This window comes from Triturus cristatus, chromosome 12, assembly GCF_964204655.1.
Source record: "Triturus cristatus chromosome 12, aTriCri1.1, whole genome shotgun sequence".
Taxonomy (NCBI): Eukaryota; Metazoa; Chordata; class Amphibia; order Caudata; family Salamandridae; genus Triturus; species Triturus cristatus.
In genome coordinates, this window is record NC_140595.1 from 95,801,063 (window position 1) to 95,823,395 (window position 22,333).

The 22,333-nt window shown below is 41.9% G+C and overlaps 1 protein-coding gene across 3 annotated transcripts in view; it reads left to right on the plus strand.

Moving 5' to 3' along the window:
- The first annotated feature begins 493 nt into the window (after window positions 1-493).
- SETDB1 (SET domain bifurcated histone lysine methyltransferase 1) overlaps window positions 494-22,333 on the plus strand; it is a 98,534-nt gene continuing 76,694 nt past the window's right edge. The window contains exons 1-2 of one of the 3 annotated variants that reach the window (XM_085639153.1): window positions 494-643; window positions 1,385-1,607. In XM_085639153.1, coding sequence (XP_085495279.1) covers window positions 1,396-1,607 — 212 coding nt within the window. In that variant the 5' untranslated portion in view covers window positions 494-643; window positions 1,385-1,395. Of the gene's footprint in view, window positions 644-867; window positions 975-1,384; window positions 1,608-22,333 lie in introns of those variants that run through there. The other 2 variants (XM_085639152.1, XM_085639151.1) reach the window with 2 other exon arrangements.

Consider the following 22,333-nt stretch of genomic DNA (forward strand, 5'->3'; position numbering starts at 1 on the left):
ATACTGTAGTGCATTTCACAACGAGTAACAACTTTTTACATTCATTTTTAATGTAAGATGCACATTATTTTATATGTAGCTATCTGACAGTGAAAGAAAAAAAACATACTGGATATATATTTTTAGCCGCATCTTTAACCCCACCCCCACGCGTAATGACCCCGCCCCCCACAGCATGCAGCCTCACAGTTCCCCTACTTTTTTTAGGCACTTCGACCGCTGGACCACAATATAAATAAATGGTCACCACTGGGTCGGGAAACGCCTCATCAACTAAGGGCTAGTAACCTATCGAAGGACACATCAGGGAGCGTGGGTAAACATAACCCTCAAACCTAAACTAATGTGAGGGTAGCGCACTCTCCACCCTCTAAATATGGCCGCCCTCTATACACACTGTATTGATCTAGATGCGGCGCTCCCTTCTCCCGTCTCTGTCTGCGCTGCCTCCTGCAGGCAGCGTCGCGAACAGCCACCGCCGTTGTTACTGTACTCTGTAGTAATCGCCGCTTCCTGGTGGATCTTGTGTCGTCACGTCCGTCGGTGGGGAAATCTTCCGGGGCAGCTGCGATTCGGCGGTATCGCTGGATTCGGAGAGAAGCGGGGAGGCGGGGCGTGTACAGCAGAGGGCCCCGGGGAGGAGGTGCGGAAAAGTGGGATGGGGTTCTGTGGTGGGAGGGTGGGGATACACAAAAGGAGGGTTAAAATAAATATGGGGGGTGCAGCCAACTGTGTGGCTGTGGCTTAATTACGAGGGTCAGTTACATGGGAGAAGGCAAATAGGACTTTGCATGTGGCCGGAGGTATCTGAATGGGGACAATGCAGTGTATAATATGGAATCGAGACAAGGAGCAAGAGGATGTGAAACGGTCAAGGGAGCTCTGTGATGGGACAGCATTCTGAGGATGCTGCGATCAGAAGTGTGGAAGGGGGAATTATTTAAGCATCGGGAGTTGAATAACATACAGGAGAGGTAGTAACATGTTGCTTGTACACCTGACAAACATCTGTAGAGTCCAAAGAATGTAGGATGATGGAAGATAGATGTCAATGTGGATTTGATGAGATTCTCCCAAGTGCATCAGATCTTGGTGGGGTTTAAAATCAAGGTAAAGCGACTCCAATCGGGGCAGCACATTTGGAGAGAGGGATGGTACCCGACCACAACAAATTGTGACGTTGGAGCTTAAAGTTTGGCAACGTGGGAAGTATATTTTGCTAATTTGAGGGCTGGCCAGAGGGATGTGGGCACGGGTAATACAATCTGATCTGTAGATGGACAGCATTAGCCGGAGGAGTCATCTAATAATACATGTTGAGGAAGCCTGAGACAGCTGTTTGCCAGGTGGCTCCACAGAGCTTGACCGTATCCTTCTCTCCCAGGACCAGCCACAATGGAGTCGCCAGACATCTTGGAGCTGCAGCAGGCAGTAGTGGATGAGCTGGGCATCTCCATGGATGAGCTCCGGCAGTTCATTGATGAGGAAGTGAACAAGATTGAAAGTGTGAAACAACGGAAGGCCCAGTTGGTGGAGTTAGAGACATGGGTGCAGCAGAAGGAGAGTGAAGTGGCGCACGTGGACAAGCTATTTGACAGCGCTTCCAGGTGAGTCAAGTGGCACTATCTGGAGGTGTCTGCCTGTATTACCTCGCGCTTTAGTCCGTATTGCACATTTATCTTGTTACTTTAGCACATTCGTTTAATTGATTTGGTTTCTTTTGTCTCGGTCGTTGAAGTCAATGGTTTTGTACTTTGATCTGACACCTGCACAATATAAGACTTGCCAGATTTGTTTGCTGGTCTTTAGTCTCCACACTTGAAATTATTTTGGACATTGATTTTGCTGATCTCCGCGTGCGTGTCTGGATTGTTGCTTTGTGCCTTGTCATTGCATGGCTCTTTGAATCTTGCGTGTTGTTTCATCTCTTTGCTCAAGATCTTAGTTTGTTACCTCTGCTTGGCCATAGTAATAATCTCTTTGTTAAGCCTGTTGGAATGTGTTTGGTAAGTTTCAGATCATATATCAACAGTGTACTCGCTGCTCAGTCTGTCTTTCTGTGCAGCTTAACTCCAATTGTCAGTGTTTCAACGAATTCACCTGCTGAAAGATAGTTATATGAACTAAATAAACATTTAGGTTTGCTTCACCAGCGTGCTTCTTGAGCATTATTGCTTGTGAATCCATACCCTCAAATGACCACAGGGAACGAGCACTGGCAAAGCCTATAGGCCTGACGTTGGCTGCCAGCCTCTTGTTTTATTTTGTCATGTATTTTGCAGAACGTTGTTGTTTGGGAAGGTGCCTGGCCCTCGTCCATCTAAATACAAAATGGCTGAAAGTGGAACTTCTTTGGTCTTAAAAAACACATCTTGTTTCAGCAGTCCATTGCAATGAGGAGTAAGGGCTTTGTGTGTGAATGTGCTGTTTCGAAAGGGAAGAATGGTCGCACTAACAGTGAAGTTAGTCAGTGTTGGAAGTGGGATGGCTCGTTTCCATGCTGCTGTGTTAAGTGGTATGCAGCTTCTGCTATGTTTTTATATTTTGTCTGTGAAATTCAATCCCTTCTGTAATGTACCAGAGAGCTGCATTGGGGTTCTCCCTTTCCTTTCTAATTTGATGTAATTACTATAACGTGACTTAAACAGCATATGTGGCAGGTGCTACCACACCTCAACACTTTGTTTTCATCCCTAGGTTCTGGAAGGACAGCAGTAGAAAACATGATTTTTCAATGCTCGCCATCCTTAGTGCTAGGGATGGGACTACAAAGAAACAGCCCTTTTATGCTAGATTTTGATGATGGTGTTTTTATTTGCATAGAGTTTAAAAGTTCTTGCCACTTGGAAGAGGCCAGCCATATATATGTAGGGTCTGTTTTATGAAACACACAAAAGGCGATGGGAAGAATTCTTGCAATTTGTCTAATCACTGGCAATCGCTCAGGATAGTATCCCAACCCCTTGTTCTTTTGCTTACCATGCCTCCTCAGTTTGGACCCAACTATATGAAAACCTGTCTTGACCCTGCTCCTCGTGGGAACAGTCCAGCCAGGCCTTCCCTGATGCAGAACACAAGCAACCCAGGGTCGGTTTCGCCCTAGTTATGGGCTCATCAGCCAGATACAGCTTGGTTTCAGTGAAAGTGTGGGCAATGGACCAAGTCTGCGCATACCCATGCCACTTAGGGCGATACATGAAGCACACAAAAGGTGATGGGAGGAATGCTTGCAATTTGTCTAACCACTGGCAATCACTCGGGGTACTCAAAGAGATTTGGCCAATTCAGATTTATAAAATGAAAGAAAAGGCATTGCTCAAATTGCTTAGAAACATGTAAAGAGTCTCTTTACAATAATTACATCTGCGAAAAAATAAAGATGTTGTCATAAATATCTCCTTTCTACGTTATTATTGTTCATCTAGAAAAACAGAGCAGACCTAGGAAAAGCCACGAATCTCATTTTTTAAAGTTCGGCTTTCATTATACTCTGGTACCTGTCTTTCCTCTTGGCTGCTTGCTATGGCAGCAAGCATTGTGATGTTAGAACTCAACTGTAATATGTTATTACAGTTAAGTGGCAATGTCATTTCTTCATTACAGGCTAATTAACAATAACTTGCACCCTTTTTAGGTCGAGCCTAAGCGCATGTGTTGCTCTAGGAGATGACCTTTTGGAATCGGTCTGCTCTTTTCGAACACTCGTGCGTGTGGCGGCATCCACCTTGCGGAAGCGAGCAGCGGCGTGCAATGGCCATCTGTTTTTCTAATTAGTGTGGTCCCGCGCGCTTGTTTACATTTCACTCGCTTCCCTGCCTGTCTCACCCTCCCTCTCAGTCACCCTGTTTCCAGATCCAATCTAGCACCCACAGATACAAACTACTTTCAGTCTTTGCTAATGCGCCCCTAATTGCCCCATACCCGATAAATACTGGGACCGACCCACAAAGGTTTGGGTGAAAATAAATATGTTCTGCAAATCACCGTTTTCTCATGCATGTGTCCAATTACCACATTCGTGTTAATTGTCATACGTTTACCTGCTTATTTGCTTAATGTGTACATGGCTTGCACAACCCCAAGGTTAGTGGGAAGTGAAGGTAAAATTCTCGAGTAATGGTATTTCTTTACAGTTCTGAATGCTCTTAAGAGGAACTTTTTTTGGGGGTGCTGTCAGTTTTTTTTCGGGGGGGGTGAAAATAAATGTTATGCAAATCACCGTTTTATTATGCATGTGTCCAATTACCACATTTGTGTTAATTGACATATGTTTACCTGCTTATTTGCTTAATGTGTACATGGCCTGCACAACCCCCAAGATTAGCTGGGAAGTGAAGGTAAAATTCTCGAGTAATGGTATTTCTTTACAGTTCTAAATGCTCTTAAGAGGAACTTTTTTTGGGGTGCCGTCTGTTTTTTAAAGTTTTTTTTTTAACTACAGCCCCTTACTGTTGCATACATATTGCACAATCGTACACGTTTTAGCTGCACTTCTACTTTCTTTTGGGCATAATGTAAAAATCGTTCATGCCACATTTCAACTTTTTACTGTCAAAGCCTTCTGTACACGAGGAGAAAGCGCTCTGAGTCAACCTGAAGGGTTCATCACCAGAGCTTCCGCGCGCCTGAGCCTCCATGCACCAACAGCCATTTTCAAGCAATCCTTGCTGGACTGGAAACCCACACCGGCCCGCCCACAATATTCAAACCACCCCCACAAGGCAGGAGGCAGTGACTAGAATGGGGCGATGGAGGGGTTCACAGCTGGGCCCATCCACTCTGAGGCAGCCGCCGAGTCTGCTTGTAGCTAGATCACTGCCGCCCACCCAGTCTGAAGGCAGCACTCCGAGGCTGCTGGGAAAATGCCCAGGTGACAGAATGGCCAGTCTGGCCCTGCCTGACGCAGGTGAGTGCTGCTTTTACAGGTGTCACAGGCAGGCAAAACATGACTATAGTCAACAGAGGTGGAGAAGGTGAGGGTAACTTTACACACGGCTCCAGAAGAGAGACCCTGGGTCTACATCCTCTTTTCCAGTCGGCCTCTGAGCTCGCAGACAGATGTCATTTGTTGGCGTGAGTCAGGCACACCTTGAACTGTCTCGCCACTCCAAGGGCATGCTACCACAAGCAGCTGCTTCTCCGTCCCTCTAACAGCACATGCTGCCTGAGCGTACGGTTCTGTCAAAATACCACTTCTTTTAAATAGCAACCACACTTTGGGTGGTTGGAACAGATCACACCTGTTTTCCTTTCGTGTATATTCACTACAAATTTATGAACTCAAGTATATTAATAGAATGTATGTATATATTTTAATAGATTCATGGTGCAACTTCGGTCCTGAGGATGGTCTCTGTGATTGTTCTTCAAGAGTGAGACCGAAACGTCGACGCTGCGACATTTTCTTACACAACTAAAAAGCATTGGTGGCTTTAAAAAATCCTTTCAGTGTATATGGATTAAGTTCAATATATAGCCAAACATGTGGTTGGCTCTGTTTTGTTTGTAAGAAATGTCATTGACTATTGCTAATGAGATTCCAAAGAAGACAGTAGTTTTATGTTGCCGTACATGAAATGTAAAGTGTATTGTTTCACTACTTCAGAAATTGAAAATACAAATTTATTTTTGTTAAAAAACTAAAAATGAACTTGGGTCGTTTTTTCGATTATTGCACTTTGTGAGTTTCTCTTTTGCTGTTTTGAGTTCAAGGAAATTAAGATCACTATTGTGACTACCTAATTAACTAATTAATTTCTACTGAATAAATCCTCAAGGTATCTATTGTTATTTAACTAATTCACCCAATTCCTTGGGGAATAGTGGGTTGCCCTATTGTGATTACTTGAGCGTACATTTAGCATTTTTAAAAAATGGTTATTGCTTCAAGAACAAAAAAAACATTCATTAGTTTGCACCAGGTTCTGTCTGAACCTTCGGGTCCACACCCTTTTTGATTATCCCAAAATCTGGCATAACTCCAGGGCTGTGGGGGGAAACGCTTGGAAGAGGGGCATTCGGTGTATTGTTATGTACGTGAATATTCCAATGAATAGCCTGACCTTTATATTTTATTATTTACTTCTTCCTCTTTCCTGGTTCCCCTTCTCAATTAGTTTGCTATGTTGTAACTATTGTCAATTCTAAGACTGTCGCGTTGACCATCTAATTTGTGTTATTCGGTTATCTGTTTGAACTTTTTGTCACTGCTGTCCTTCTTAAAGTGCTCATACCTTTCAGAATTTGGCACTATGTGTCACTGCTGTCCTTCTTAAAGTGCTCATACCTTTAATTGTTTTGCATTTTGTGTCACTGCTGTCCTTAGAGTGCTCATACCTTTCAGTGTTTGGCTGTTTGTCACTGCTGTCCTTCTTAAAGTACTTATACCTTTTCGTATTTGGCACTTTGTGTCACTGCTGTCCTTCTTAAAGTGCTCATAACTTTCAGTGTTTGGCTGTTTGTGTCACTGCTGTCCTTTTTAAAGTGCTCATACCTTTAATTGTTTGGCACTTTGTGTCACTGCTGTCCTTAAAGTGCTCATACCTTTCAGTGTTTGACACTGTGTCACTGCTGTCCTTCTTAAAGTGCTCATACCTTTCAGTGTTTGACACTTTGTGTCACTGCTGACCTTCTTAAAGTGCTCATACCTTTAATTGTTTTGCACTTTGTGTCACTGCTGTCCTTAGAGTGCTCATACCTTTCAGTGTTTGGCTGTTTGTCACTGCTGTCCTTCTTAAAGTGATCATACCTTTCAGTGTTTGCCACTATCTATAACTCTTACATAAAAATAAAATGTGTGAGGGCCAGCATCTCAGAGGCCGCTTGCCACATTTTACAGGTGGGAATGCATCTTGCTGGGTTAAGTTACTGGTTCATCATCTTCTGCAGCCCCAATGCAAAGTACCTCAGGATTCAGAGTGACTCATTCTCAGACAGGATCTGAGGAATTCGAGACCGGCCGTTCAAAACCCCAGGAAGGCTCGCATGGACTGCAATATCCTGTTACAAGCAGTTGTTTGTTTTACAAGTGTCTTCATGGCTCTGCCCTCCATATAAGGCACAAAAACATATCCTCTACGCTCCTACCGGCATCTGGAACCCTGCACTTAGATAAAGCTTGTACCCTAGTTCATTCTGCCTTCTAAGGCACGAGGTATTCTTCAAGGCGCAGTGCGCCGGTAGCCACGGAGTTACCTCAAGCTCAGTCTAAGCTAACTTTGTGGAAAGAACTTCAGCTCCTGACTCAGGAGTCCCAGCAGGTAGGCGCTGCCAACTGGTCGCGAAGTACTATACAGCTGCCATTACTCTCTCGGTGAAGTGAGTGGCACTGCTACTCTGAAAACCCACACCTTTAGGGTCAGATGCATGCTCAGGCCCTCAGTACCCTACAACAAGCAGGATTCACGCACACTGGAGGTGGCTTGGGACATCACTCAAATGCACCACAGCCAGCAATCTGACCAACGGGGACACCCATGCAGGCATGGTGCCATCACCATCAAAATGGAGCCATGCCAGGTTTTACCCACAGGAAAGTTTGCCCAGTGCCACTAACAGGATAAGCTGACACAGACAGTTGAACTACTGCACCTAAGTGCAACACTTGACACTTGTTGTGAGAACATAAGTATACTCCTAAAAAAAAAACCCACAAATCTGTATTCCTGAGTTTAATAAGAGGCGGCGCCTTTTTCTGGAGGTCATGGTGCCCCAATCCCCCCCACACCCCGACCCACTTGCATATGAGTTTTGTAGATATTACACTAATCAAGCCTTAGGGGTAGCCAATAGCTAGGTTAACAACAAAACGTTGGTGTCGTAAACGGTCCATCAACTCAACTCAGGAGCTATGGCAAGTTTTCGGGATATCCAAATAACATTTACATACTTCGAACCTGTACGGAAGGACTACATATAATCAACGGGCATCTTGAAAATCTGGCCTGGATCCAGTCCTCCAGGGCAATAGGACAACCCTGCATAAATCATGCATATAATTATTGTAAATGTTATCCACTCACACCGCTCAATATCTTATTCCCTCTCCAGTGGTGTATTTCACCACTCCATGCGTGTGACTGAGGTGGTGGCAATGTGGCGCACAAAGCGCTACAAACCCACTGCGAAGAAATGTAAAAAACACAGCCAAGTTTAACACAATAACGAGAAACAATGCCGAAGTCTGCAAATTACTGGAAGTCTTACATCAAAAAAGCCTTTGACAGAATTCCTGCTATTTGACAAGAAAATCCAGTCTGTGGCAATCACTTTTTTTTTGCAGAACTGCTTGTTTTCCCCTTAGCAAAACAAGAATTGGCATATCCAAATGGTCTCGCTTTTGGGACCTTTTAAGTATTTAGTTATGCAGCTCAATATCCTTGGTGCAACAACATCAACGGCTAAACACTTACAAGGTCCCAAAGGCGAGATCTATTGGCTATTCCAATGCTTGTTCTTATTAGCAACTGTAATGACTTTCCCAGGATAAACTCTAATCCAGTGCCAGCTTTGCTATATGCAGATGATGCGGTTTATCTCTCCAACACACCTATTGTGCCCTGGTCGACAATTTCTTACCTTCTATGGATAATCTAGACTTCGATGCTAATATTGCTAAATTCCACTATATGGTGTGTGGGTCGCAGCGCACTAAGGTTAGAATAGGGGTCTCCAACCGGTCGATCGCGAGCTACCGGTAGCTCGCCGAGACCCTGTGAGTAGCTCGTGACACTTGCTGCTCAATTTAGTATCCCTTTAGTGTTGTTTGGGCTTTTTAGGCTTTTTTCAGGCTGCGTTGCCCGCCCTCACCCAAACCAGCAGCTCGGATAGGCTTTGAGCTTAGCTAGGGCGGGTTGGGCCAAAGAGGATGACGTTCCTCTTCTACGTGGAGAGCAGCGTCACTCTGGAGTGGACTATGCGCCCCCTGCCTTTTCCTCACTGGCACCGCGCTGTGCATTGTTTGAGTCACGAGCGCGAAAGGTGCTAGTGCGGAGCTGAAGCAGGCATAGCAGGGCAGACCAGCTGGTTTCCAGGTCGCGCAAGCGGCATAGAACTGCCGGGACCCCCGCCATCTGCTGATTTCAGCAGTACAGCCTGCCACCTTATATTGCATCTGAGCAGCAGGCAAGCCGTGAGAGCACACCCTGGAGCCTGGACCCACAACACTTAAGCCGGTAAGAGTAGAGAAATGTTTGAGGCAATGGTGGGGTTAGTGGGTTTGAGTATTTTGGGATATGGGGTGATTTAGGGATAGATGGAATAGTGCAAGGAGGTGGAGGAATTTGGTCAGAAAGGGAAACTGAGTGGCGTTTGGAACAGTTAAAGTGTTGGGCTGGTGTCATGTAGTTGAAGAGGGTTAGGGTGGTACTAGGGCAGAAGGAGGAATTGAGGCAGATTTGCTGGAAGCGCTGGTGTCTATTAAACCACTAGTTGAGATAGGACCTCTCTATGTGGCAGACAAGGCAGAGTGCATGTCTTCGAGGATATTAATGACTTGAGGCAGTTGCCGACTGATGCCTTGGATGGCATAATAAAACAATGTGTCTGCCCCACAGGGAGGTTCCTAAGGCCCTCCAGTGTTTCTGGGATGAGAGCAATAGAGAGATGCCTGGGATAAAGGAGAAACCAGTCCATTTGTTTACCTAGTGCTGGCTTGGTACTGGGGACAGGATTGAAGGTAATGCTGGTGATAGTGATGGCCACATGAGCAGAGGTAGTGGCCTTTGAAGTTTCATCTGCCACCACTAGGGACCAGCCAAAATTGGAGGCTTCAGAACCAAAGGGTGAAGTGCCCTCTTGGCCAGCCCCCTCATCTTGAGTGCTACTAAGTGCTTTAGTGTCGGTGGCCTCACATTCTGGCTCCCAGTGAGCCTCCTGATGATCCCTTGAATTGTGGCTCTACCTCGCTTGCTCCGGCGAAAGCCTAAAAGAGACATATGCACAGGGCAGAGTGAATTCATATCTTGTTGATGGCACCTCGTTGAGTCCTGTGACAGCTCATTCATTGTGCGCAATAAGGGCTGGTGCAGGTGGTGCAAGTTGTACTGAACAACAGGATCACCTGCCTTTTCAGCCTGTCACCTTTATATTTGATCAGAGAAGCATGTAAGATGGTATCTACAGTGGGTTATATCACAGTGTTGACATAATTGGGTAAAAACTGAAGTTTTTAAACAAACTTTTCCTCACCTATAATGCCCTGACAACACTGCCATGAGCCAGAAAAGTATATCTGTTTGTAATATGCACTTTCTATATGGCCACAATTGTTAAATGTGCGACATTATTGACCATTAAGCCATATATACATGATGGGGCTGACGCCATTTGATAGGACTGCACTCAAGAGGTCAGTGGGGTGGGAATGTCCTACAGGTGAGCCAGGCCATACCAGCAGGGCTGGCCTGACAGATCAGTGCATTGGTTGTTTTTTGGGCTGTTTGTGGGCCGATTCTTTTGGCTGGTGTGATGTGCCAATGCTTGTCTGTAGTTTTTTGGCTATTGTGGGCTGATTTCATTGGCTGGTGGGCTGGTTTTTATTGTTAATTTTTCTGATATTGCCAAACATTGCGTGCTGCAAGCACAAATAGCTAGTCTTCCATACCTTGAAAAACACCTCCTATTACGAAATGTCTTTACATTACAGTTTAAAACCTAATTTGCAAATGTGGCCCACTTTTTAGCTATTAGATTTGGCGTTGGAGGGTCTCTTGGAAAAATGCGCGACTTGCTTCGGGTTTAGTAGCTCACGGCAATTTTCACGGACCAGAAGTAGCTCTCACTACACAAAAGGTTGGAGACCCCTGGGTTAGAACCATATCTATCAAGGGAAGTAACACCACAAATGTCAGCAAATTCTCCTATTTGGGAGTGATTTTTCGACATCAATGATAGTTTTCCACCCTGTCTTTCCAGTCATTACTCATGCTTCAGTCGTGCTGTTGGGGCTTTGTTTGATGTATCCACTGATGTGTGCAGTAAACCCATAATGCCCTGGCTGGAAGTTGACAAATTAAAATGCTTACTTGTTTTAAGTTACGGTGCTGGCATATGGGGGTTTAGAGACTGTAGTAGAATTCAGAGGGCAGAAAATCATTTTTGCAGGTGGTCGCTTGGACATTGGCTCCGACAGCTTACAGTATTTTATACATGAATAATTGGGGTTGGCCTATGTGACTGATTTGGTGAGGTTTGCCCCACTTCTTCTCTGGGCCTCCATTTTCAGTAACCCAGAGGCCTCTTTTAATCTTGAAATCATTGAGTACTGTCTGCCCTGTGATTATGGTTTAAGAATCCCATGGCTGAATAGCATACAGAAAACAGTGGAAGCCAAGGGAATACCAAAGTTATTCTCCAAACCGCATGTAATCTCGAAGTGGGACATTAGGAATATCAAAGATTTGTTCTTGAGAAGGGCAGTGTCCAACAAGGAAGGTAGAGAGGTTATGAAGTCTAAGAGAATTGATCTGTTTACAGTCAAAGGTTTTGAGCCATATCTCCTGTATGTTGATAACATAAGGGAAAGGGCACTGTTAACAAAATGTCATCTAGGATCCATAATATGCCACTAATTTTCCCTGTTGGCCAATTCGACCCTGAGTCTATTTTGCTCTGTCCTTGTGACGAGTAATCTTCCACCTTAAACTCTGGATCATTTTATATTTTTTTGTAAATTTTATAAAGCATTTAGGCAAAAAATGTTATTTCCAATTTTTAAAAATCAGGATTTTTATCAACACAGGCCTGCCCTCTATTCTCTTCGAATGCTCCCCAATCATGATGTATGTCACTCTGTGGGAGCTTTTCTGAAAAATTAACTTTATTGGCGTGACTTCTTTGCCTTTTAGATACAATGTACTGTTTTATTTATTCTCTTCTGGAAGCACTTTCTTAGTTGCTATTTGGCTGTCTTTGATAATACTTTGATATTGAGTGCTCTCCATCGAAGTGGGAATATTTTTATGTGGAGCTGATATGTCATATGATTCTGATATTTTGAATGATCTTTTACCTTGTTTTTTAAAGCATTTTATATGAAATTGTTGAAAGTATTTCATATATCCTAACATTTGTTTACTCTTTTACGATTATATGTTTATAATCGAATAAAGATATTCATCAACATTGCTGATGAGTTGTGAAATGATGACATTGATGACAACACTAGGAATGGTGGCGGCGCGAGTTATAGTTACTTGAAACAAATAAAACTGGTGATTTTCAGTGTTGTTACCATACCTAACTAAACCACACGTTAATATTTTAACACACACAGAATAAACAAATGTTAAAGAGTGTGTGTGTGTGTACACACAAACTTATGATTTTCTTCGTTCTTCCTCAGCTAGTAGAAGACTGTTTGCAATGTGACTGCTCACTGACCTTATTAAATTTCCAAAAAGCCTCATGAGCGTAGATTCTGTTTGGATTTTGGAATCCACTCAGTCCTTAGATCTCTTATGATGGGCAGTATTCAAGTAGTATTGTCACTAAATCCTTTCCATCTGGAAGCCAAGAATTTAAACTGTACACCCACAAGTTTTCACTGAAGTCCAATAGTTTTGTCTTTAAGACATGTTACACAGAGAAAATATTCAAATCCTATAGCAAATAGTCAGTAATGTCAAAATGATTGGCTGCAGTCTAATGCAGTTTCTTATTTATTATGGCTGATTTGTTATACCGTAAGCATATACGGCGGTCATTTATTGTTTGGCCTCCAAATAGTTTTCTTAGTTTTGGCACTGGCACTTAATCATATAAATGGCACGTGAAGTTTTATGTAAATGTTGTCTAATGCCATAGGTTCTTCCTAAAACAGAACTTATTGATGATGATGGTAAAATAAATTCAAACGTGATGCATTTGTTTGAATCCCAGCATTGAGCCACTACATTTGTTACAGCTTGTTTGATTGGAGCTCTCAACTTTCAGTTCACAACTAGATTGTGTAAATGGGGAGCTTCGCAACAAGCATTCATTGGCAGTTTTGGGGGAAAAAATGAAGTTTTTCATAGGCTTATCACAAGGTAAATGTTTTTGCATTGTTTTTCTAACTGAATGATGCTACCACAAATGTGTGTATGTTGTTTTTATTTCCGGTGTTGGTATTCCAAATAAATGCTTGCCTCTGCAACTGAAAGGACTTGTCAGGATACTTCTGTTTGATATGCAGAGGATAGTCGCACATTTGGCAAGTCTTAAAAAAAAAAAACCTGTAAATGTTATTTATAAGTGTCCTCATTTTTGCTACAGATGCATCTGATTCCGAGCACTTGGCAGTAGATAATGCTGAGTTGTGTGGCGTGGATGATGCGAACTTCAGTGTAAATACAGATAAGCACCTGTAAGATTGTTGTACAGATCACTTACGAATATCGCTGCATGAATTGTTAGTGGCGAATCCAGAAATGTGGACTCTTGTATTTTGTATTGATGCTAATGAATTTGATGGTCAGATAGACACTTACTGTAAATTCTTCCAGTTTTCCACTTCCTGCATTCCATACTATAAATGTTGTCCATGTATCTTAGCCATGTCAGTGGTGTGATGCTGGAAGAGGCAACAAGTACATCATCTTCTAGTTTGCCTGCAGAGATGCTAACATCGGATGGAACAATCCGAGTGCTCATAGAAGAGCCATGTATCTGCAGATAGTGTGTACACTTGTTGGATTTAAGTAAAAGTCATGCTAAGTTAGTAGGCACTTTGACAGCTTTTAATAATTATAATAATTTTATAATGAGCTTCAGATAGTGTAACAAGATAACTCTCATGGGGTATATTGTCGTATAGGGTTGTAACATAAAATGGTGCCAGGAGAGTGTCCTCATCAAATGTGTAAGTTTGCTTTTAATTGTTCAGTAGTCTGAAGGAAGTGACTGATATTCTTAACACATTGTGGAAAATGTTGCTCAATAGTCTGATGGTGCACGTCAGTTAATAAAAGATATTCTCTCAGCAGCTGTATCATTGACAGAGCTGATGGGATGGCGGGAATCGTTCATATTATGTAATTTGGAAAGTATATATAACTACCCAGGTGTAGGTTTAGGGTGGATACGTATATCTGCTGTTGCTTCATCAGTGAGATTTAATCCTACTTGGTAATCGACAAGAAAAAAACTTATAGAGCTGAAACATGTTGGTGTTGCCATCCAGTGTCTGTCTGGGTGTAGTGTGGCACACCAATGCAAATCCACAATTTTTTTTACAAATAAATATATATAATTATATATTCGATCACCACTGTGATTCGGAAAAATATATATATTCGATCACCACTGGGATCTGGAAAATATCGGGCATGTCTCCAATGCGGCGGTCTGAGTCACGCTCCTGCAGCCCGTACTCTGAAAACACTTGTCTCTCCCAATAATAAGGAAACTCCCAGACACCTCGAATTGCTGCAAGTGACTTTATTGCAAACCAGCTCCTCCCAACGCGTTTTGACCATAGCTTTTGTCACGGGTCATGGAGTGCCGCGATTACGCACAATATATATACAATTAACATAAACAGTGAATGCAGATCATGTAGCTCAGAGGAGCAAATAATTACAGCAGCTGCTATTTTGAAATGTCAGAAAAGTAAATGAAAGCATTCATTCCATGGTTCATTTTATAAAGTAGCGCTTGCAAAATTCAATATTTCTCATTTTGTAGTGAACTTAATACAATTGCCATGAATCGCTGCTGTGTGCAAGAGCAGTACATTATTCATATATTCGTGCACAAGTCTGTGGAATTACTGGGCACCATTTGTTTGAATAACATAAATTAAATAAACAAAGGCAAAATGCCAAACCATCATTGCCATGTCGTGTAAACACAAGCCAAATATAGTGCAAGTTGGTTACAGTTCCACTGAAGATTAACATGTGCAGGGCCACCATTTTGAAGTATCAGATAAACATGAGAGAGAGCATTTTGACAGTATCAAATCCGTCCTGCACATTTGTATCCTATGATACCCTCATGTTTATATGACAACTGGTAATATTGCTACTGTAGCATTCATAATTGTGACTTGCCCTCAATTTGCAAATAAATTAAACAAAACCCTAATGGGTGAAAACTTTCTTGATGAATACAAGCACCACGGAATTGGCAAAATAGCTGTCATGCTCAAGTATGCAAACTAGACCAAGTTAAAAAGTAATCCTGTTCATCCTCAATGTGCGGCAATATGGAATCGAAAATAAACTAAAAACAAAAGTCAAAACAATTGTGCCCAAGTGGGCAAATATAACCAAGCATATGTGACTCAACAATAGTTTAATTTCTGGTACCTCAAATGCTATTCAGACCCTGTGGGTGAAAAATGAAATCCCAAATTTAAGTTGGTGAATCATTACTTGATTGACATGTGGTAAGTTCTGGTTAAAAATGGATTACCTGAATGAAAACAAAACAAATACTGTTAAAACCAAGGATTAAAAACAACTACGATCAAGAAGTAACAAAAGAAAGAAGCGGATAGCTAAAACACAAAGACTCAATCTCCTGAATGAACTGTTAGTTCGTTCTCGGAGTTCAAGCCCCTCAGAACTAAAGTATCAAAAACTATAATATATCTTGAGTCTAATTTCCGTAGTTTGTTTTCCTTGTTGCCCCCGCTAATGTCAACTTCAATTGAATCCAGTACTTCGGAATTTCAGTAGATCACAATTCTGGTACTTTGCTTCTGCAAAGTACCTGGCAACTGGGTACTGTTTATCCTTATTGCGGATTGCCCTCCGATGTTCCAGACTTTTTTTTTGCCTGATGGATCGTACTGCCTAAGTACAATTTGTCACAGGGACAGATTAAGCAATATATACAACACTCTGTATTACAAGTTAATCGTTTTCTGATTCTGAATTTTCTAGAAGTAATAGAAATAAGAACTTCAGAAACGTCATAGCGGTTTTTGCATGCTTTACATTTTCTGCAACAAAGGAAACAACATTTAGTCAGTAAGTGCTTGTTGGAACTGATTTCAGTAATGATGTTAGGGCTAATGCTGTCCCTTAAAAAGTGGCTTTACATAAATGTGATTTTAGGAGAAGAACCCAAATATTTGTTCAAGATCTCATCAATATTGAGTACATGCCAATAATTCTTTAAATATTTTCTTGACTGTTTGTGATTGATTGATTGGACTATGTAGTGATAAATCTTATTTATCCCCTTGGTCATCCACTAACGTATCAGGATGTGAGAGTTTTTGTCTGGAGACCCGGTCCCCTCTTGTGCTAGCCTGTTGAATCGTTTTCCGGCTATATCCTCTTTCTTTAAATCCATGTTCCATTAGTTTCTTTTCCTTTACAAGCATCTCAACTGTGTTACAATTTCTCTTTTGCTTGTAGAAGCTCACCGTATGGAATGCTGTAGATCAAATTGGTGGGGTGTGCACTGGTGGCATGTAGTAAACTATTTCTCGCTGTTATTTTGTAGAATAGTTTGGTTTCTAACTGGCCTCCTTGGACAGGATACCTGTATGTCCAGAAATTCAATACAGGTACTACTAGTTTGTCCATGAACTTTAAATTGTACCATTTTCATTGTGAATGTGAATGAATATAGCAGCAGAAAATGAAGCATGTGGCTTGACAGTTCCCTCAATTTTAACCACCAGGCCACTAAGCTCTCAGCCACTTGTTACAGCCTGATGGGAATGCTGCGGAAAATCATTCCCCTCCTTCCCTTCCAGGCAAGAAGGGTAATGGTACAGGCCCTCCTACTCTCCCGCCTTGAATGCCCTATACCTGGGAGCTCCCCAATTCATCATCCATAAACTGCAAATAATTCAGAACTGCGCTGCCAGTCAACTTCTCCATATGCCCCGGTGGCAATCTGCCAAACCAGCACTGAGGAGCCTCCACTGGCTCCCAATTTCGGCCAGGATACAGTTCAAGGCCATGTGCCTGGCCCACAGAGCCATGTGGAAAACCGGCCCGGTCATCACCCGCTCCCTTGTCACTCCATATCACCCCTCCAGAAATCTGCGTTCCAGCTTCTCTTTTCTGGCCACTCCAAAGAAAATACGAAGATCTAGATGGGGCGGACGCTCCTTTTAGTTTAATGTACCAAAACTCTGGAATACGCTTCCCTCTACTTTACGGAAGGAAAAAAATCTGCTGGCCTTCTGTAAACTTCTAAAAACTCACCTCTTCAAGACATCGCTCTAACATCTCGGCTCGTCTGCCTGTTCTGTCTACAGCGCTGGGAGACCTCAGGGTAGCCATGCACTATACAAATACAATTTCATTCATTCATTCATATTACAAAGATGTAATCAATTAATCTAAGCCAGAGCGCAACCTGATCTTCATATCCCATTAGGTTACTGGCCACCTGCTCCTTCCAGCAGCCCATGAATAAATTTGTGTAGCTGTGTGCGAAGCAGGGACCCATTGCCATGCCCTGGGTTTGTCTGTACAGTTTATTATCAAAGAAGTTGTTGTTATTCAGACAATAAGACATCATATCTGTGATAATTTCTGAGTGTAAAAGAAATTATAAGGGCCTTGCCCTCATGAAAAGTCCGAAGGTCTCTATTCCTAGGTCATGTTTTTTTTTAACTGAGTTTTATATAGCGCAAACTTGACCCAGTATCGTCTATCAGGGCACCAGTTGCGTTACATGAGGACACACATGCACTTATGTAAACTGTTGGCATCTGGGGTCATCCGTGGGTAATCTTCCCTGTAAATTCCATCAATAATAGTCAAAAAGTGTCAGGGATCTTTGATATATGCTGGAAGTGTTGACACAAACGGTCTTCTCTAGAGGTGTTCTCTAGCAAGGAGCCTATTGAGGATACAATAGGATAACCTGGGCGGATGTTTTCATTCTTCTGTAGCTTGAGAAGCAGATATTAAATTAGAATGTTTGGAAATGCAAATTTTAAAAACAAAAATTCCTCCCGCTCTATAAGGTCTTTGCCATCCAGTCTGTCAACATTTCCATGTATCGAGCATTGGTTTTATTTTCCTTGTTTCTGGTGGTGGGTGTGTAACATGACTCATCTTGTAGTTACCTGTTGCCTTCTAGTAAATATGTGTGTTTTGACAATACAAGTACATTGCCACCTTTGTCTGATCGGCGAATCACTGTTATCGTCCGATTGCAAACGATTCAAAGCTAGAAATTGCGTCTTCGTCAAATTGTTCAGCTTTTGTATGTGGGTCTGTCTCTGATCTTTTTGATCCTCTTTCAAACGCATTAATCACATCTTTTTGTTAGGCTTGGTAGAAAAGTGGATTTGGGTCTAAAGCCACTTGGGCAACTTGTGCCAATATCTACATCTAAGTTTAACAAATTTTAAGAATGAATTTTCATCATCTAAACTAGGTAAAGTATAAAGTAACTCCACATCACCAATACTTAAGTTACTGTCATTGGGTGATATATCAGTGTTAGCTGACTTGATGTGTTTGGTATGATACAATTTCTTTAATTTTAATTTGCGTGTAAAATTAAATCAGTCAATTCTACTCTGAGCATAATTTAAGTCCGATGAGGGACGAAAGGAAAGGCCCAAAGAAAGCAACACCATCTCTTTGGACAATGTGCGGTCTAATAGATTCACCACATTCATAGTGCTTGTTGTCTTCCCCTTGTCATCATTCCCGCTGGGGTTTTGTTATCTTGTCTTTGCACTCTTTTTGGCTTGTTTGATCCTCTTTTTGCCTCTGTAACCTCTGCCTCTTCGAAAGTGTTCTTTTCGTACTTTGTCCTTCCTTGATTTATTAGCTCAAACTCCTTGGAAAAAATGTCTGTGGGGTTCTGAAGATTCACCACGTGTAAGTGTTGTTTTTGATATATTCGAAACGTTGCTTTCTGAGATGTCTCGCCTCCAGTTGAGTTGCAGATTGATTCTTGCTTCCTTCTCTCAGTGGTCCAGTTCACTGGGCTGTTTCTGTTTATAAATTGTCATTTCTATTGAAAATACGTTTTCTTCCTGCTTGATAATCCTTCTAGTCTTGTACAAATTTTCTTTGCTTTTTATTTTTTATTTCTTTTTCTGTTTTATCTACTCGTGACTGTAGATTCACTATGAATTCCTCATACATTTCTTTAGACACCACATTTTTAAGTTCCTGGCTTAGTTTGTCAATTTCTTCCAAAAATGTAGTTCTGTCCTTCAAGGCATATCTTACTAGTATTCTCATCATAGTGACAGAGCAGCTTTTGGAATTACTGGCCCACTCTCCTGCATCTCTGGATTTGGATCCTCCTATGTGGAGATTGTGAATCTTCTTAAAACTTTAGGGACTCTGTCTTGGGGCTCGTTATTCGAATGAGTGGTACCCAGTAATTTTACTGACTTGCGCACAAATATATAAATAATGTCTTGCGTCATGCACACAGCAGCGATCCATGGCAATTGTATTAAGTTCACTTCAAAATGTGAAATATGGAATTTTGCAAACGCTAAAGGAATCCTGGACTTAATGCTTTTGTTTACTTTAACGACATTCCAAAATAGCGGATGCGGTAGCAGTTATAATTTGTACCTCTGAGCTACATGGTCTGCATCCACTGTTTATGTTAATTTCTATATATTGTCAGTAATCACTGCACTCCATGAGTTGTGGCAAAGGATTAAAATAATTTTTTTTTCTCTGAATCATGGAAAAAGAACAGTTTAACAGCTCCCATCACGCTGCACCAGTCCTTGCAGGACGCCGCTTGCATGGCGTAGACATTTATAAAATATATATATAAATATATAAATATATTATCTCGGTGGCAGTCGCCATTGAGTGGTTATAGTTCGGACCAAGTTTCCATAGGAATAGCATTTGGTGCCGTTTAATGAATCTTCACTCTCAATTTTTTTTATCCACCTCAGCCCCTCCCTTTAAGGTTTCAGTGTGATCTGTCAAGCTGCAGGCCTTAAAAAAAACAAGGGGGGGGGGTCGGTCGGTCAAGATGCGCATTCCATTGGAAAATTAGACCCAGCTACATTCAAAACTGCTGAACAGTATTACACCAAATTTGGCAGAAACCTAGCTCTTTACCCAGGAAAAGTGTTTTTCTCTGAATATATGGATATATGTTTATGTATATTCAAACACAAAATAACTCCTAGTTGTCTGCTCTGCACAAAACACCTATTACCCCATGGCACAGAATAACAAAAATAGTTAACATGGTGGACAACTGTGAGTTATGTCGTGTTTCGAGTGCACTCATTAACAAAACTGGCACATTTCAGTGTTTTTTATGCATTTCAACTACAAATAGAAATCGTTTTTTAATTGAAGCTTTTTCTGTGATTTTCGTTTTGTTTTATGACGTACTTCACTGCTGCGCATGGCCTTTGGTTGTGTGAAGCGGGGGTTGGGTGCATGGCCTGGCCAGGCTCTGCTACCTTCCAGCCATGGCTGCCCATCCCCCAATACGCTAGGCCTGTGGGGGATGGGCAGCCTGAACCTAGGCAGGCAGACCATCTGCAGATTAACGGTCCACATCTATATGTTTTTTAAGTTTGAGTGATAGATTTGCTCAGTTTGACGCCTCCAAAAACACTTTGATAATGCTAATTCCTTGAAAACCACTGACAGATTTATACCAAAGCATGCAAAGGCAATTTGTTGAGGAAATGTTCTTCCTTCTTAATCAGTTCGGTATAATTCCGCTTACTGTTTTTTCTAAGTCGCTGTCACAATCTTCATGTGGGAATTAAAATGGCAAATGTCATTTTCTTGACCTGCCCCTCCAAACCTTATGTTTTTTGCTCCCTGCTTGAAAATTGCATGAAATGTGATCTGCAGAAAGCAAATCGCATGAACTTTTCTTTGGGAACGTTTTGTGCAGACTTGTTGTACAATGCCAAAGTTATTAGGAAAACAATGTATCTGAGCCAAACCTGTGATTAGTTAGATCTAACCTTAGCCGCAAATGTTAGTTATGGTTTAGCAAATTTAAACCCATAAAACCAGTGAAATCCCCTAGTTATGCTTTTCAGCACATGCCATAACTCATGCCTTCCACCATGTGTTTCTCTTTGCAGTCATCCGTTTTTCTGTGCCATTGGTAATGTGGTGAATTGAGTATTGCAGTGTAGTGCCAGAGACACTCCCATATATTGGGACCACGTGATGACCTTTGACTACCATTAGTTTAATTGACTTTAGGTGTTTTCTTGAATGTACAACGCCATTTTTCCTGCATGTGCACTTTGCCTTGAAGATTTAATTTTGTGTCTCCTTGTAGCTGCAGAGTGGGAGTACTTTCACAGAGTAGAACAGCCTTGCCAGGAACAGAACGGGTGGCATGTGCATTTGAAAGCATGAGAGAGAGCGAGAGAGAGAGGTGTGGAATGTACTTCTTGGTCTCGGAGTGCAGCGTTATATGCAGTGGTGCTCAAATGTGTATTATGATGTGCATTATGTTGTACATTGGGAAGTGAAGGGTGTGATGCTATAGGCAGTGGTGCACAAATGTGCATTGTATTGTACATTGGGAAGTTTTATAAAGTTCTTACTGTTGGCTTTGACAATCCCTCATGCCATCTTGAATTCTGACTCTGTCTAGCTTGAGCTTTGCGCACACAGGCAGGCCCCCAGATCACTCAAGTTGTTTAGGCTATTCACGTTCAAAGTTGTTTTCTGTACTTTTGGAGGCTTTGATAAGCTTCACTGAAATAATGTGTGGGATGCATGCTTGGTACCTTTCAGAGCAGAGATTGTTGTTGCTAGAGAAATGTGTGGAATGTACAGCTCTGTCTCGGGGTCAAAATACAGGGGCCTGGCCAGCTTCTGTCTTGACCTTGACACAGACCAGTACGGTCAGCTCGGTTTTTCATAACAAAAGAAAGGAGGCGAGGTTTCTAGAACCTTGTCCTCAGGTTGAATAAAAGGTATTAAATGCAGGAAATCTTGGTGCCCAGACGGGAGCTCCCTGTGGAACAGACCTGTTGCCACATGGAACTTGTTTTTAGGGTCCCGATCAAAGCTTTTGCCTGACTTTTAAGGGCTCCTCCATTTAAGAATGCAGAGAAAGAGTGATTGGTGAGGTGTTTTCTTTTGATTATTGACATTGTGATGTGTGAGTGTGTCTGTATGCACATTCAGGTCTCCCGTGGTTATAATCATCTGATGTGTTATTCTTGATAATTGGCATTGTGATGCATGTGTGTCTCTGTGTGCACATTCAAGTCTCAAGTGGTTATACTCCTCTGATGTATTTAGTGTATATATCTTTTCGATTTCTTGCAGTGGACGTCCAGTATTATTATTTGCTTGTATTTTATTCCATGTATTTTATTCCATGCATTTAACAGTTGCATTTGCCTACTTATAAGTGTGTTATTATCGCTTGCACATATATATTTCTATAT